General features: G+C 41.2%; 1 protein-coding gene across 1 annotated transcript in view; it reads left to right on the top strand.

The window, feature by feature from the left end:
* Positions 1 to 596: 596 nt before the first annotated feature.
* The window catches only part of LOC134841338 (uncharacterized), a gene marked incomplete at its 3' end in the record, with an annotated part of 60,560 nt that continues 43,653 nt past the window's right edge, over positions 597 to 17,503 (top strand). Inside the window, 3 exon segments of the mRNA XM_063857260.1 lie at positions 597 to 834; positions 1,310 to 1,506; positions 1,605 to 1,871. Of these exon segments, the coding sequence (XP_063713330.1) occupies positions 729 to 834; positions 1,310 to 1,506; positions 1,605 to 1,871 (570 nt within the window). The 5' untranslated portion in view covers positions 597 to 728.

A 17,503-nucleotide genomic window follows, 5' to 3' on the forward strand; every position in this document is an offset into this window, starting at 1 on the left:
CCCCAACCCCCCCCCCCCCTACCTGTCACCAGAAGAGCCGTCACGCGATGAAATTAGCAAGCAGTTCCAATGTTTTTTTTTGTGTAAGCTTTGGCGCAAATATACGGATCATCGAGATGTGTTTGATATGTTCTGATTTGTCCGCATGCCAATTCATATAATAAGTGGGAAGTTGTGAACGAAAACTTAACAAATGAAAACTCGGAAATAGAGTCTAGGTTAGTATAAATTCATATGTTAACCTTTATATAACTCGAAATTTTCGCCAAATGATGCTAAGATGTTAATATCAAGATTCATTTCAATTTAACTTGCAAAGTCTTAACTTGTTATGATAACTTCTTGAAAGGTTTCGATTGAAACTTTCAACGAGGCTGCAAATCAATTTTTTGGTATTAGCTCGATATAGTAGATCGTAACTTTGAGTTTTGCAACTCGAAGAGATCTGTCAAATGCTATCCAGCCTGTTAAAGGATATTAGGTTTTGATTATTTCCCGACATTCAAATTCAAGACAGTTATTTTGCCGAGGAAAGCCCAGTTTTTGCGACCCAAGGACGTTTTTTTTTAATCTCGTTTTTTTTTCAGTGGAGCTGCCGCCGTTTTTCGAGGGGGAACCACAACTAACACTAGTCAGTCCGATAGAGTCCTCTGGCGCCCAATTTGTACTCCGGGGAGTAGAAGTTGACCCCCTATTCGAATTGGGGTCGGAACTGTCTGCCACTTTCAATGAGAGTCTGCAGTTGGTCGGAGCAGTTCTACCTGTCTACAGGGTCCCAATGGAACAGCCAGGAGAGCAGCCTCACTTATCGCATGGGCAGGGTGTCTGTTCTTGGTCAGTAAGAATAACTATACTTAACCATCAAATTTGCGAGTCGCGACTCCTTTCCAGTTTAAATACCCCCCCCTTCGTGAAATTACTATATAATGTTTTTGAAAAAATTATTTGAACGGCAGTTAGCATGTAGGATGTGTTGTAAGAATTTAATCCCTTGTCCTCTCTCATGCGTTTTATCGCAACAAAATTCGATTTAAATATGCTATCAAAAAGTTTCCAAAAAATCAAAAACGTTTCTGAAAAAAAGCCTTTTATTCTATCCTCTTAACACTTGGACTATCATTATCATTATTTAGACATTAAACTGTCAAAAAAACGGTCAAAAAAGTAGCACATGCCATAATAAATCCTCAGCCGGCTTCGAAAAAAGGATTTTTGTGTAAACCTTTTACTGTCTATAGAATCTGATTAGTTTTTTGACTCAGCGTTTGCTTCAGAAGCATTTCACAAATGTGATCATTTGATTGTTCAGATCTAAAGGATCACATGGGAGTGTACCACCATCAGAACGAGATCTCCTTCTCTCCCTCGAGTAGAGCCAGGACAGTGCAGCTGCTGGTGTTTGTCCAGGTGCAGGATGAAGTGGACTTCACCCCTGGCCAGCAGTTCTCCCTCATCTACTCTCTGGAGAGTGGGGGTGCAGTGGCCACCAATCAACACAACTTCCAGGTATAGTAACACACCATTGTAGCCTTAATTCGTACCTTTGATAAAATTTTCAAAAATGGACTAGTTTCCAAAAAGAGCCCATATTTTTCAAATTTCAGGTTGATTTTCTTCCGGAGCGACGGCCAATGGTGGATTTGGAAGTAGAGGTGGCCTATACTCTGGATAGAGAGTTTGTTCCAGGAGATACGATCCAGTTCACAGCCAAGATGAGTCACCAGTGTGAGAGCAGTGCACAGGCCACGAACATTCACACAATCCTACACCTCCCGGATGTAGTTCTGAGGATGGATAATAATATTACACACTATACTGGTCAGTTGCCAGTGTTAGACTACACAGCCGGTGACAAAAAAGCGGCATTCACGGTATGTTTAACTGGTGCATAGATTTAACTTGTATAACTGAAGTTCGAAGCGGGTTTAAGTACTATGATTAAAAGTGGCTTTGGCAGCTAACTGTTCTCCCTAAACCTCCCAATTAAACTGGCTTTTAGAAATTATCAGTGAATCTAGGGGCTACGCAAAGGTCGTGATGTTGATAAGAAAAAAATAGTACTTCTAATATTCGTGGGCTTCTCGTTCTAGCAATTCTCTCTCTTGTCTAAGTACGCTGCAGAAAGTATCTCTTTGTTGCTGAGTTTGGCAGGGCTTCCCAGACTCTAAACTACCACAATCCCCAAATTATAATCTTAGAGGTCCAACTGTCTGCTTATATAAAGGGGCAGATCTAAGAGTTTTTCGAGGGGGTGGGGTTGGATTTTAAAAATAATTTTGAAAGTTTTGCCGACCATTTTTTTAAGATCGACCCAATTGTTTTTCTGAACTCTTTTAAATCATTATAAAGACCCCATTTTGACCAAATTTCTGAAAAAAGCAGGCCACAAAAGGGGTTTTTAAGCACTTTTTGGAAAATGTTGACCAAAACATTGCGTTTTTTGGCGCGCGCTCCCTCAAAATTAGTATATATTGGCGCCACAGGCGCCTTCAGAAAAATTTTAGGGTCAGTCACCAAAAATGGGTAGCTCAAAATAATACAAACTGGGGACCCTCTGGGTCGTCAGGTGTCCGAATCCCTGAGGGGGAGGAGAGCAGACTCCTTCCCGACCCCTTTAAACCCGAATCTGTCTGTTAAAATTTAAAGGTCTTCTTAAAATTTTATTGTAACCTACGCACGACACATGACCGCAATAAACGCGGAGAAAATTTTTCCCTCGTGCGGTTCCAAAATTTTAAAAATGAAGAAATACAGTCTGCCGACCTTATAATTTTCCATAACGCTAAGTTAATTTTCACTGTGCGCTTGAAGCTCCTATACTGGTCAGGTCCAACTGTTTGCTTATATAAATGGACAGATCTAGGATTTTTTCGAGGGTGGGTTGGATTTTTAAAAAAATTTTGAAAATTTTGCCGACCGTTTTTTTAAGATCGACCCAATTGTTTTTCTGAGCTCTCTCAAATCACTATAAGGAACTCATTTTGACCAAATTTCTGAAAAAAAGCAGGCCTCAAAAAAGATTTTTAAGCAATTTTTGGAAAATGTTGACCAAAACATTGCGTTTTTTTGTTTTTTTTTGGCGCGCGCTCCCTCAAAATTAGTATATATTGGCGCCACAGGCGCATTCAGAAAAAAATTTAGGATCAGTCGCCAAAAATGGGTAGCTCAAAATAAAACAAATAGGGGACCATCTGGGTCGGCAGGTGGTCGAATCCCTGAGGGGGAGGAGAGCGGACTCCTTCCAGCCCCCCCTTAAACCCGCACCTGTCTGTTAACTATTAAAGTTTTTCTTAAATTTTATTGCAGCCTACGCACCACACATAAACACAATAAACGCGGAGAAAATTTTCCCTCGTGCGGCTCCAAAATTTTTAAAAAGGAGAAATAGCGTCTGCCGACCTCATAGTTTGCCATAACGCTAAGGTAAACTTCATTGTGCGCTTGAAGCTCCTATATTGGTCAGGTCCAACTGTCTGCTTATAAAAAGCGACAGATCTAGGGTTTTTTCGAGCGAGAGTTGGATTTTAAAAAACATTTGACAGTTTAGCCGACCATTTTTTTTAAGATCGACCCAATTGTTTTTCTGAGCTCTCTCAAGTCACTATAAAGACCCCATTATGACCAAATTTCTGAAAAAAGCAGGCCACAAAAGAGGTTTTCAAGCCTTTTTTGGAAAGTGTTGACCAAAACATTGCGTTTTTTGGCGCGCGCTCCCTCAAAATTAGTGTATATTGGCGCCTCAGGCGCCTTCAGAAAAGTTTTAGGGTCAGGCACCGAAAATGGTTAGCTCAAAATAATACAAATAGGGTACCGTCTGGGTCGGCAGGTGATCGAGTCCCTGAGGGGGAGGAGAGTGGACTCCTTCCCGTCCCCTTGAAGCCCACACCTGTCTGTTAAAATTTAAAGGTCTTCTTAAAATTTTATTGTAACCTACGCACGACACATGACCGCAATAAACGCGGAGAAAATTTTTCCCTCGTGCGGTTCCAAAATTTTAAAAAAGAAGAAATACCGTCTGCCGACCTTATAATTTGCCATAACGCTAAGTTAATTTTCACTGTGCGCTTGGAGCTCCTATACTGGTCAGGTCCAACTGTTTGCTTATATAAATGGACAGATCTACGATTTTTTTGAGGGTGGGTTGGATTTTTAAAAAAATTTTGAAAATTTTGCCGACCGTTTTTTTAAGATCGACCCAATTGTTTTTCTGAGCTCTCTCAAATCACTATAAAGACCTCATTTTGACCAAATTTCTGAAAAAAAGCAGGCCTAAAAAAAAGATTTTTAAGCAATTTTTGGAAAATGTTGACCAAAACATTGCGTTTTTTTGTTTTTTTTTGGCGCGCGCTCCCTCAAAATTAGTGTATATTGGCGCCTCAGGCGCCTTCAGAAAATTTTTAGGGTCAGGCGCCGAAAATGGTTAGCTCAAAATAATACAAATAGGGTACCGTCTGGGTCGGCAGGTGATCGAGTCCCTGAGGGGGAGGAGAGCGGACTCCTTCCCGTCCCCCTTAAGCCCGCACCTGTCTGTTAAAATTTAAAGTTCTTCTCAAAATTTTATTGTAGCCTACGCACTACACATAAACGCAATAAACGCGCAGAAAATTTTTCCCTCGTGGGGCTCCAATTTTTTAAAATGAAGAAATACCGTCTGCCGACCTCATAATTTGCCATAACGCTAAGGTAAAATTCACTGTGCGCTTGAAGCTCCTATACTGGTCAGTTCCAACTGTCTGCTTATATAAAGGGACAGATCTAGGGTTTTTTCGAGGGGGAGTTGGATTTTGAAAAAAAAATATGAAAATTTTGCCGACCATTTTTTTTTTAAGATCGACCCAATTGTTTTTGTGAGCTCTCTCAAATCACTATAAAGACCCCATTTTGACCAATTTTCTGAAAAAAGCAGGCCACAAAAGAGGTTTTTAGGCACTTTTTGGAAAGTGTTGACCAAAACATTGCGTTTTTTGGCGCGCGCTCCCTCAAAATTAGTATATATTGGCGCCGCAGGCGCCTTCAGAAAAATTTTAGGGTCAGTCGCCGAAAATGGTTAGCTCAAAAAAATACAAATAGGGTACCCTCTGGGTCGGCAGGTAATTGAGTCCCTGAGGGGGAGGAGAGCGGACTCCTTCCCGCCTTCCTTAAACCCGCGCCTGTCTGTTAAATTTTAAAGGTCTTCTTATAACTTTATTGTAACCTACGCACGACACATGACGGCAATAAACGCGGAGAAAATTTTTCCCTCGTGCGGCTCCAATTTTTGGCGCGAGGTCATTTTTTTTTAAGATCGACCCAATTATTTTTCTGAGCTCTCTAAAATCACTATAACGACCCCATTTTGACCACATTTCTGAAAAAAAGCATGCCACAAAAGAGGCTTTTAAGCACTTTTTGGAAAATGATGACCAAAACATTGCGTTTTTTGGCGCGCGGTCCCTCAAAATTAGTATATATTGGCGCCACAGGCGCCTTCAGAAAATTTTTAGGGTCAGGCGCCGAAAATGATTAGCTCAAAATAATACAAATAGGGTACCCTCTGGGTCGGCAGGTGATCGAATCCCTGAGAGGGAGGAGAGCGGACTCCTTCCCGCCCCCTTAAACCCGCACCTGTCTTTTAAAATTTAAAGGTCTTCTTAAAAATTTATTGTAATCTACGCATGACACATGACCGCAATAAACGCGGAGAAAATTTTTCCCTCGCGCGGCTCCAAAATTTTTAAAAAGAAGAAATACCGTCTGCCGACCTTATAATTTGCCATAACGCTAAGGTAAGCTTCATTGTGCGCTTGAAGATCCTATACTGGTCAGGTCCAATTGTCTGCTTTTGTAAAGGAACAGATCTAGGGTTTTTTTTGGGGGGGGGGGTTGGATTTTTAAAAAAATTTTGAAAGTTTTGCCGACCATTTTTTTTAAGATCGACCCAATTGTTTTTCTGAGCTCTCTCAAATCACTATAAATATCCCATTTTGACCAAATTTCTGAAAAAAGCAGACCACAAAATGGGTTTTTAAGCACTTTTTGGAAATTGTTGACCAAAACATTGCGTTTTTTGGCGCGCGCTCCCTCAAAATTAGTATAAATTGGCGCCGCAGGCGCCTTCAGCAAAATTTTAGGGTCAGTCGCCGAAAATGGTTAGCTCAAAATAATTTAAAAAAAGGGTACCCTCTGGGTCGGCAGATGATCGAATCCCTGAGGGGGAGGAGAGCGGACTCCTTCCCGCCCTCCTTAAGCCCTCACCTGTCTGTTAAAATTTAAAGGTCTTCTTAAATTTTTTTTGTAACCTACGCACGACACATGACCGCAATAAACGCGGAGAAAATTTTTCCCTCGTGCGGTTCCAAAATTTTCAAAAAGAAGAAATACCGTCTGCCGACCTTATAATTTGCCATAACGCTAAGTTAATTTTCACTGTGCGCTTGAAGCTCCTATACTGGTCAGGTCCAACTGTTTGCTTACATAAATTAACAGATCTAGGATTTTTTCGAGGGTGGGTTGGATTTTTAAAAAAAATTTGAAAATTTCGACGACAGTTTTTTTAAGATCGACCCAACTGTTTTTCTGAGCTCTCTCAAATCACTATAAAGACCCCATTTTGACCAAATTTCTGAAAAAAGCAGGCCACAAAAGAGGTTTTTAAGCATTTTTTGGAAAATGTTGACCAAAACATTGCGTTTTTTTGGCGCGCGCTCCCTCAAAATTAGTATAAATTGGCGCCGCAGGCGCCTTCAGCAAAATTTTAGGGTCAGTCGCCGAAAATGGTTAGCTCAAAATAATTAAAAAAAGGGTACCCTCTGGGTCGGCAGATGATCGAATCCCTGAGGGGGAGGAGAGCGGACTCCTTCCCGCCCCCTTAAACCCGCACCTGTCTTTTAAAATTTAAAGGTCTTCTTAAAAATTTATTGTAATCTACGCATGACACATGACCGCAATAAACGCGGAGAAAATTTTTCCCTCGCGCGGCTCCAAAATTTTTAAAAAGAAAAAATACCGTCTGCCGACCTTATCATTTGCCATAACGCTAAGGTAAGCTTCATTGTGCGCTTGAAGATCCTATACTGGTCAGGTCCAATTGTCTGCTTTTGTAAAGGAACAGATCTAGGGTTTTTTTTTGGGGGGGGGGGGGGGTTGGATTTTAAAAAAAATTTTGAAAGTTTTGCCGACCATTTTTTTTTAAGATCGACCCAATTGTTTTTCTGAGCTCTCTCAAATCACTATAAATATCCCATTTTGACCAAATTTCTGAAAAAAGCAGACCACAAAATGGGTTTTTAAGCACTTTTTGGAAATTGTTGACCAAAACATTGCGTTTTTTGGCGCGCGCTCCCTCAAAATTAGTATAAATTGGCGCCGCAGGCGCCTTCAGCAAAATTTTAGGGTCAGTCGCCGAAAATGGTTAGCTCAAAATAATTTAAAAAAAGGGTACCCTCCGGGTCGGCAGATGATCGAATCCCTGAGGGGGAGGAGAGCGGACTCCTTCCCGCCCTCCTTAAACCCGCACCTGTCTGTTAAAATTTAAAGGTCTTCTTAAAAATTTATTGTAATCTACGCATGACACATGACCGCAATAAACGCGGAGAAAATTTTTCCCTCGCGCGGCTCCAAAATTTTTAAAAAGAAGAAATACCGTCTGCCGACCTTATAATTTGCCATAACGCTAAGGTAAGCTTCATTGTGCGCTTGAAGATCCTATACTGGTCAGGTCCAATTGTCTGCTTTTGTAAAGGAACAGATCTAGGGTTTTTTTTTGGGGGGGTTGGATTTTAAAAAAAATTTTGAAAGTTTTGCCGACCATTTTTTTTTAAGGTCGACCCAATTGTTTTTCTGAGCTCTCTCAAATCACTATAAATATCCCATTTTGACCAAACTTCTGAAAAAAGCAGACCACAAAATGGGTTTTTAAGCACTTTTTGGAAATTGTTGACCAAAACATTGCGTTTTTTGGCGCGCGCTCCCTCAAAATTAGTATAAATTGGCGCCGCAGGCGCCTTCAGCAAAATTTTAGGGTCAGTCGCCGAAAATGGTTAGCTCAAAATAATTAAAAAAAGGGTACCCTCTGGGTCGGCAGATGATCGAATCCCTGAGGGGGAGGAGAGCGGACTCCTTCCCGCCCTCCTTAAGCCCGCAACTGTCTGTTAAAATTTAAAGGTCTTCTTAAATTTTTTTTGTAGCCTACGCACGACACATGACCGCAATAAACGCGGAGAAAATTTTTCCCTCGTGCGGTTCCAAAATTTTAAAAAAGAAGAAATACCGTCTGCCGACCTTATAATTTGCCATAACGCTAAGTTAATTTTCACTGTGCGCTTGAAGCTCCTATACTGGTCAGGTCCAACTGTTTGCTTACATAAATTAACAGATCTAGGATTTTTTCGAGGGTGGGTTGGATTTTTAAAAAATTTTTGAAAATTTCGCCGACCGTTTTTTTAAGATCGACCCAACTGTTTTTCTGAGCTCTCTCAAATCACTATAAAGACCCCATTTTGACCAAATTTCTGAAAAAAGCAGGCCACAAAAGAGGTTTTTAAGCCTTTTTTAGAAAATGTTGACCAAAACGTTGCGTTTTTTTGGCGCGCGCTCCCTCAAAATTAATATATATTGGCGCCGCAGTCGCCTTCAGCAACATTTCAGGGTCAGTCGCCGAAAATGGTTAGCTCAAAATAATACAAATAGGGGACCCTCTGGGTCGGCAGATGATCGAATCCCTGAGGGGGAGGAGAGCGGACTCCTTCCCGCCCTCCTTAAACCCGCACCTGTCTGTTAAAATTTAAAGGTCTTCTTAAATTTTTTTTGTAACCTACGCACGACACATGACCGCAATAAACGCGGAGAAAATTTTTACCTCGTGCGGTTCCAAAATTTTAAAAAAGAAAAAATACCGTCTGCCGACCTTATAATTTGCCATAACGCTAAGTTAATTTTCACTGTGCGCTTGAAGCTCCTATACTGGTCAGGTCCAACTGTTTGCTTACATAAATGGACAGATCTAGGATTTTTTCGAGGGTGGGTTGGATTTTTAAAAAAATTTTGAAAATTTCGCAGACCGTTTTTTTAAGATCGACCCAACTGTTTTTCTGAGCTCTCTCAAATCACTATAAAGACCCCATTTTGACCAAATTTCTGAAAAAAGCAGGCCACAAAAGAGGTTTGTAAGCATTTTTTGGAAAATGTTGACCAAAACATTGCGTTTTTTTGGCGCGCGCTCCCTCAAAATTAATATATATTGGCGCCGCAGTCGCCTTCAGCAACATTTCAGGGTCAGTCGCCGAAAATGGTTAGCTCAAAATAATACAAATAGGGGACCCTCTGGGTCGGCAGGTGGTCGAATTCCTGAGGGGGAGAAGAGCGGACTCCTCCCAACCCCCCTTAAACCCGCACCTGTCTATTAAATTTTAAAGGTCTTCTTAAAACTTTATTGTAACCTACGCACGACACATGACTGCAAAAACGCGGAGAAAATGATTCCCTCTTGCGGCTCCAAAATTTTTAAAAAGAAGAAATACCGTCTGCCGACCTTGTAATTTGCCATAACGCTAAGGAAAACTTCACTGTGCGCTTGAAGCTCCTATACTGGTCAGGTCCAACTGTTTGCTTATATAAATGGACAGATCTAGGATTTTTTCGAGGGTGGGTTGGATTTTTAAAAAAAATTTGAAAATTTTGCCGACCGTTTTTTTAAGATCGACCCAATTGTTTTTCTGAGCTCTCTCAAATCACTATAAAGACCTCATTTTGACCAAATTTCTGAAAAAAAGCAGGCCACAAAAAAGATTGTTAAGCAATTTTTGGAAAATGTTGACCAAAACATTGCGTTTTTTTGTTTTGTTTTTGGCGCGCGCTCACTCAAAATTAGTACCCTCTGGGTCGGCAGGTGATCGAATCCCTGAAGGGGAGGAGAGCGGACTCCCTCCCGCCCACCTTAAACCCGCACCTGTCTGTTAAAATTTAAAGGTATTGTTAAAATTTTTTTGTAACCTACGCACGACACATGACCGCAAACACGCGGAGAAAATTTTTCCTTTTTGCGGCTCCAAAATTTTTAAAAAGAAGAAATACCGTCTGCAGACCTTATAATTTGCCATTAAGCTAAGGTAAACTTCACTGTTCGCTTGAAGCTCCTATACTGGTCAGGTCCAATTGTCTGCTTTTATAAAGGTGGCAGATCTAGGATTTTTTCGAGGAGGAGGGGTCGGATTTTTAAAAAAAAATTTGAAAGTTTTGCCGATCATTTTTTTAAGATCGACCCAATTGTTTTTCTGAACTCTCTCAAATCACTATAAAGACCCCATTATGGCCAAATTTCTGATAAAAGCAGGCCACAAAAGAGATTTTTAAGCACTTTTTGGAATGTGTTGACCAAAACATTGCGTTTTTTGGCGCGCGCTCCCTCAAAATTAGTATATATTGGCGCCATAGGCGCCTTCAGAAAATAATTAGGGTCAGTCGCCGAAAATGGGTAGCTCAAAATAATACAAATAGGGGACCCTCTGGGTCGGCAGGTGATCGAATCCCTGAGGGGGAGGAGAGCGGACTCCCTCCCGCCCACCTTAAACCCGCACCTGTCTGTTAAAATTTAAAGGTCTTCTTAAGTTTTTTTTGTAACCTACGCACGCTGCATGACCGCAAACACGCGGAGAAAATTTTTCTTTTTTGCGGCTACAAAATTTTTAAAAAGAAGAAATACCGTCTGCAGACCTTATAATTTGCCATTAAGCTAAGGTAAACTTCACTGTGCGCTTGAAGCTCCAATACTGGTCAGGTCCAACTGTCTGCTTTTATAAAGGTGGCAGATCTAGGCTTTTTTCGAGGAGGGGGGGTCGCATTTAAAAAAAAAAATTTTGAAAAAATTGCCAACCATTTTTTTTAAGATCGACCGAATTGTTTTTCTGAGCTCTCTCAAATCACTATAAAGACCCCATTTTGACCAAATTTCTGAAAAAAGCAGGCCACAAAAGAGGTTTTTAAGCACTTTTTGGAAAATGTTGACCAAAACATTGCGTTTTTTGGCGCGCGCTCCCTCAAAATTAGTATATAGTGGCGCCATAGGCGCCTTCAGAAAATAATTAGGGTCAGTCGCCGAAAATGGGTAGCTCAAAATAATACAAATAGGGGACCCTCTGGGTCGGCAGGTGATCGAATCCCTGAGGGGGAGGAGAGCGGACTCCCTCCCGCCCACCTTAAACCCGCACCTGTCTGTTAAAATTTAAAGGTCTTCTTAAGTTTTTTTTGTAACCTACGCACGCTGCATGACCGCAAACACGCGGAGAAAATTTTTCTTTTTTGCGGCTACAAAATTTTTAAAAAGAAGAAATACCGTCTGCAGACCTTATAATTTGCCATTAAGCTAAGGTAAACTTCACTGTGCGCTTGAAGCTCCAATACTGGTCAGGTCCAACTGTCTGCTTTTATAAAGGTGGCAGATCTAGGCTTTTTTCGAGGAGGGGGGGTCGCATTTAAAAAAAAAAATTTTGAAAAAATTGCCAACCATTTTTTTTAAGATCGACCGAATTGTTTTTCTGAGCTCTCTCAAATCACTATAAAGACCCCATTTTGACCAAATTTCTGAAAAAAGCAGGCCACAAAAGAGGTTTTTAAGCACTTTTTGGAAAATGTTGACCAAAACATTGCGTTTTTTGGCGCGCGCTCCCTCAAAATTAGTATATAGTGGCGCCATAGGCGCCTTCAGAAAATAATTAGGGTCAGTCGCCGAAAATGGTTAGCTCAAAATAATACAAATAGGGTACCCTCTGGGTCGGCAGGTGATCGAGTCCCTGAGGGGGAGGAGAGCGGACTCCTTCCCGCCCCCCTTAAACCGCACCTGTTTGTTAAAATTTAAAGGTCTTCTTAAAATTTTATTGTAGCCTACGCACGACACATGACTGCAAAAACGCGGAGAAAATGTTTCCTTTTTGCGGCTCCAAAAATTTTAAAAAGAAGAAATACCTTCTGCCGACCTTATAATTTGCCATAACGCTAGGGTAAACTTAATTGTGCGCTTGAAGCTCCTATACTGGTCAAGTGCAACTGTCTGCTTTAATAAAGGAACAGATATAGGGTTGTTTCGAGGGGGTGTTGGATTTCAAATAAATTTTTGAAAGTTCTGCCGACCATTTCTTTAAAGATCGACCCAATTGTTTTTCTGAGCTCTCTCAATTCACTATAAAGACCCCATTTTGACCAAATTTCTGAAAAAAGCAGGCCACCAAAGAGGTTTTTCAGCACTTTTTGGAAAATGTTGACAAAAAATTGCGTTTTCTGGCGCGCGCTCCCTCAAAATTAGTATATTTTGGCGCCGCAGTCGCCTTCAGAAAAATTTAAGGGTCAGGCGCCGAAAATGGTTAGCTCAAAATAATACAAATAGGGTACCCTCTGGGTCGGCAGGTGATCGAATCCCTGAGGGGGAGGAGAGCGGACTCCCTCCCGCCCACCTTAAACCCGCACCTGTCTGTTAAAATTTAAAGGTCTTCTTAAAATTTTTTTGTAAGCTACGCACGACACATGACCGCAAACACGCGGAGAAAATTTTTCCTTTTTGCGGCTCCAAAATTTTAAAAAAGAAGAAATACCGTCTGCAGACTTTATAATTTGCCATTAAGCTAAGGTAAACTTCACTGTTCGCTTGAAGCTCCTATACTGGTCAGGTCCAACTGTCTGCTTTTATAAAGGTGACAGATCTAGGATTTTTTCGAGGAGGGGGGTCGGGTTTTTAAAAAAAATTTGAAAGTTTTGCCGACCATTTTTTTAAGATCGACCCAATTGTTTTTCTGAGCTCTCTCAAATCACTATAAAGACCCCATTATGACCAAATTTCTGAAAAAATCAGGCCACAAAAGAGGCTTTTAAGCACTTTTTGGAAAGTGTTGACCAAAACATTGCGTTTTTTGGCGCGCGCTCACTCAAAATTAGTGTAAATTGGCGCCTCAGGCGCCTTCAGCAAAATTTTAGGGTCATTCGCCGAAAATGGGTAGCTCAAAATAATACAAATAGGGGACCCACTGGGTCGGCAGGTGATCGAATCCCTGAGGGGGAGGAGAGCGGACTCCCTCCCGCCCACCTTAAACCCGCACCTGTCTGATGAAATTTAAAGGTCTTCTTAAAATTTTTTTTGTAACCTACGCACGACACATGACCGCAAACACGCGGAGAAAATTTTTCCTTTTTGCAGCTCCAAAGTTTTTAAAAAGAAGAAATACCGTCTGCAGACCTTTTAATTTGCCATTAAACTAAGGTAAACTTCACTGTTCGCTTGAAGCTCCTATACTGGTCAGGTCCAACTGTCTGCTTTTATAAAGGTGGCAGATCTAGGATTTTTTCGTGGAGGGGGGTTCGCATTTTTAAAAAAAATTTTGAAAAAAAAATGGCGACCATTTTTTTTAAGATCGACCGAATTGTTTTTCTGAGCTCTCTCAAATCACTATAAAGACCCCATTATGACCAAATTTCTGAACAAAGCAGGCCACAAAAGAGGTTTTTAAGCACTTTTTGGAAATTGTTGACCAAAACATTGCGTTTTTTAGCGCGCGCTCCCCCAAAATTTGTGTATATTGGCGCCGCAGGCGCCTTCAGAAAATATTTAGGGTCAGTCGCCGAAAATGGTTAGCTCAAAATAATACAAATAGGCTACCCTCTGGGTCGGCAGGTGATCGAGTCCCTGAGGGGGAGGAGAGCGCACTCCTTCCCGCCCCCCTTAAACCGCACCTGTTTGTTAAAATTTAAAGGTCTTCTTGAAATTTTATTGTAGCCTACGCACTACACATAAACGCAATAAACGCGGAGAAAATTTTTCCTTTTTGCGGCTCCAAAATTTTTAAAAAGAAGAAATACCGTCTGCAGACCTTATAATTTGCCATTAAGCTAAGGTTAACTTCACTGTTCGCTTGAAGCTCCTATACTGGTCAGGTCCAACTGTCTGCTTTTATAAAGGTGGCAGATCTAGGATTTTTTCGAGGAGGGGGGGTCGGATTTTAAAAAAAAATTTGAAAGTTTTGCCGACCATTTTTTTAAGATCGACCCAATTGTTTTTCTGAGCTCTCTCAAATCACTATAAAGACCCCATTATGACCAAATTTCTGAAAAAATCAGGCCACAAAAGAGGTTTTTCAGCACTTTTTGGAAAATGTTGACAAAATATTGCGTTTTTTGGCGCGCGCTCCCTCAAAATTAGTATATTTTGGCGCCGCAGTCGCCTTCAGAAAAATTTAAGGGTCAGGCGCCGAAAATGGTTAGCTCAAAATAATACAAAAAGGGTACCCTCTGGGTCGGCAGGTGATCGAATCCCTGAGGGGGAGGAGAGCGGACTCCCTCCCGCCCACCTTAAACCCGCACCTGTCTGTTAAATTTTAAAGGTCTTCTTAAAAATTTTTTGTAACCTACGCACGACACATGACCGCAAACACGCGGAGAAAATTTCTCCTTTTTGCGGCTCCAAATTTTTTAAAAAGAAGAAATACCGTCTGCAGACCTTATAATTTGCCATTAAGCTAAGGTAAACTTCACTGTTCGCTTGAAGCTCCTATACTGGTCAGGTCCAACTGTCTGCTTTTATAAAGGTGGCAGATCTAGGATTTTTTCGAGGAGGGGGGGTCGGATTTAAAAAAAAAATTGAAAGTTTTGCCGACCATTTTTTTAAGATCGACCCAATTGTTTTTCTGAGCTCTCTCAAATCACTATAAAGACCCCATTATGACCAAATTTCTGAAAAAAGCAGGCCACAAAAGAGGTTTTTAAGCACTTTTTGGAAATTGTTGACCAAAACATTGCGTTTTTTGGCGCGCGCTCCCCCAAAAATTGTGTATATTGGCGCCGCAGGCGCCTTCAGAAAATATTTAGGGTCAGTCGCCGAAAATGGTTAGCTCAAAATAATACAAATAGGGTACCCTCTGGGTCGGCAGGTGATCGAGTCCCTGAGGGGGAGGAGAGCGCACTCCTTCCCGCCCCCTTAAACCGCACATGTTTGTTAAAATTTAAAGGTATTCTTAAAGTTTTATTGTAGCCTACGCACTACACATAAACGCAATAAACGCGGAGAAAATTTTTCCTTTTTGCGGCTCCAAAATTTTTAAAAAGAAGAAATACCGTCTGCAGACCTTATAATTTGCCATTAAGCTAAGGTAAACTTCACTGTTCGCTTGAAGCTCCTACACTGGTCAGGTCCAACTGTCTGCTTTTATAAAGGTGGCAGATCTAGGATTTTTTCGAGGAGGGGGGTTCGCATTTTTAAAAAAAATTTTGAAAAAATTGCCCACCATTTTTTTTAAGATCGACCGAATTGTTTTTCTGAGCTCTCTCAAATCACTATAATGACCCCATTATGACCAAATTTCTGGAAAAAGCAGGCCACAAAAGAGGTTTTTAAGCACTTTTTGGAAATTGTTGACCAAAACATTGCGTTTTTTTGGCGCGCGCTCCCCCAAAATTTGTGTATATTGGCGCCCCAGGCGCCTTCAGAAAATATTTAGGGTCAGTCGCCGAAAATGGTTAGCTCAAAATAATACAAATAGGGTACCCTCTGGGTCGGCAGGTGATCGAGTCCCTGAGGGAGAGGAGAGCGCACTCCTTCCCGCCCCCCCTTAAAACGCACCTGTTTGTTAAAATTTAAAGGTCTTCTTAAAATTTTATTGTAGCCTACGCACTATACATAAACGCAATAAACGCGGAGAAAATTTTTCCTTTTTGCTGCTCCAAAATTTTTAAAAAGAAGAAATACCGTCTGCAGACCTTATAATTTGCCATTAAGCTAAGGTAAACTTCACTGTTTGCTTGAATCTCCTATACTGGTCAGGTCCAACTGTCTGCTTTTATAAAGGTGGCAGATCTGGGATTTTTTCGAGGAGGGGGGTCGGATTTTTAAAAAAAAATTGAAAGTTTTGCCGACCATTTTTTTAAGATCGACCCAATTGTTTTTCTGAGCTCTCCCAAATCACTATAAAGACCCCATTATGACCAAATTTCTGAAAAAATGAGGCCACAAAAGATGTTTTTCAGCACTTTTTGGAAAATGTTGACAAAATATTGCGTTTTTTGGCGCGCGCTCCCTCAAAATTAGTATATTTTGGCGCCGCAGTCACCTTCAGAAAAATTTAAGGGTCAGGCGCCGAAAATGGTTAGCTCAAAATAATACAAATAGGGTACCCTCTGGGTCGGCAGGTGATCGAATCCCTGAGGGGGAGGAGAGCGGACTCCCTCCCGCCCACCTTATACCCGCACCTGTCTGTTAAAATTTAAAGGTCTTCTTAAAATGTTTTTGTAACCTACGCACGACACATGACCGCAAACACGCGGAGAAAATTTTTCCTTTTTGCGGCTCCAAAATTTTTAAAAAGAAGAAATACCGTCTGCAGACCTTATAATTTGCCATTAAGCTAAGGTAAACTTCACTGTTCGCTTGAAGCTCCTATACTGGTCAGGTCCAACTGTCTGCTTTTATAAAGGTGGCAGATCTAGGATTTTTTCGAGGAGGGGGGGTCGGATTTTTAAAAAAAATTTGAAAGTTTTGCCGACCATTTTTTTAAGATCGACCCAATTGTTTTTCTGAGCTCTCTCAAATCACTATAAAGACCCCATTATGATCAAATTTCTGAAAAAATCAGGCCACAAAAGAGGTTTTTAAGCACTTTTTGGAAAGTGTTGACCAAAACATTGTGTTTTTTGGCGCGCGCTCCCTCAAAATTAGTGTATATTGGCGCCTCAGGCGCCTTCAGCAAATATTTAGGGTCATTCTCCGAAAATGGGTAGCTCAAAATAATACAAATTGGGGACCCACTGGGTCGGCAGGTGATCGAATCCCTGAGGGGGAGGAGAGCGGACTCCCTCCCGCCCACCTTAAACCCGCACCTGTCTGTTAAAATTTAAAGGTCTTCATAAAATTTTTTTGTAACCTACGCACAACACATGACCGCAAACACGCGGAGAAAATTTTTCCTTTTTGCGGCTCCAAAATTTTTAAAAAGAAGAAATACCGTCTGCAGACCTTATAATTTGCCATAAAGCTAAGGTAAACTTCACTGTTTGCTTGAAGCTCCTATACTGGTCAGGTCCAACTGTCTGCTTTTATAAAGGTGGCAGATCTAGGATTTTTTCGAGGAGGAGGGGGGTCGGATTTTTAAAAAAAATTTGAAAATCTTGCCAACCATTTTTTTAAGATCGACCCAATTTTTTTTCTGAGCTCTCTCAAATCACTATAAAGACCCCATTATGACCAAATTTCTGAAAAAATCAGGCCACAAAAGAGGTTTTTAAGCACTTTTCGGAAAGTGTTGACCAAAACATTGCGTTTTTTGGCGCGCGCTCCCTCAAAATAAGTGTATATTGGCGCCTCAGGCGCCTTCAGCAAAGTTTTAGGGTCATTCGCCGAAAATGGGTAGCTCAAAATAATACAAATAGGGGACCCACTGGGTCGGCAGGTGATCGAATCCCTGAGGGGGAGGAGAGCGGACTCCCTCCCGCCCACCTTAAACCCGCACCTGTCTGTTAAAATTTAAAGGTCTTCTTAAAAATCTTTTTGTAACCT

The sequence above is a fragment of the Symsagittifera roscoffensis genome, chromosome 3 (assembly GCF_963678635.1).
Source record: "Symsagittifera roscoffensis chromosome 3, txSymRosc1.1, whole genome shotgun sequence".
NCBI classification, from domain to species: domain Eukaryota; kingdom Metazoa; phylum Xenacoelomorpha; order Acoela; family Convolutidae; genus Symsagittifera; species Symsagittifera roscoffensis.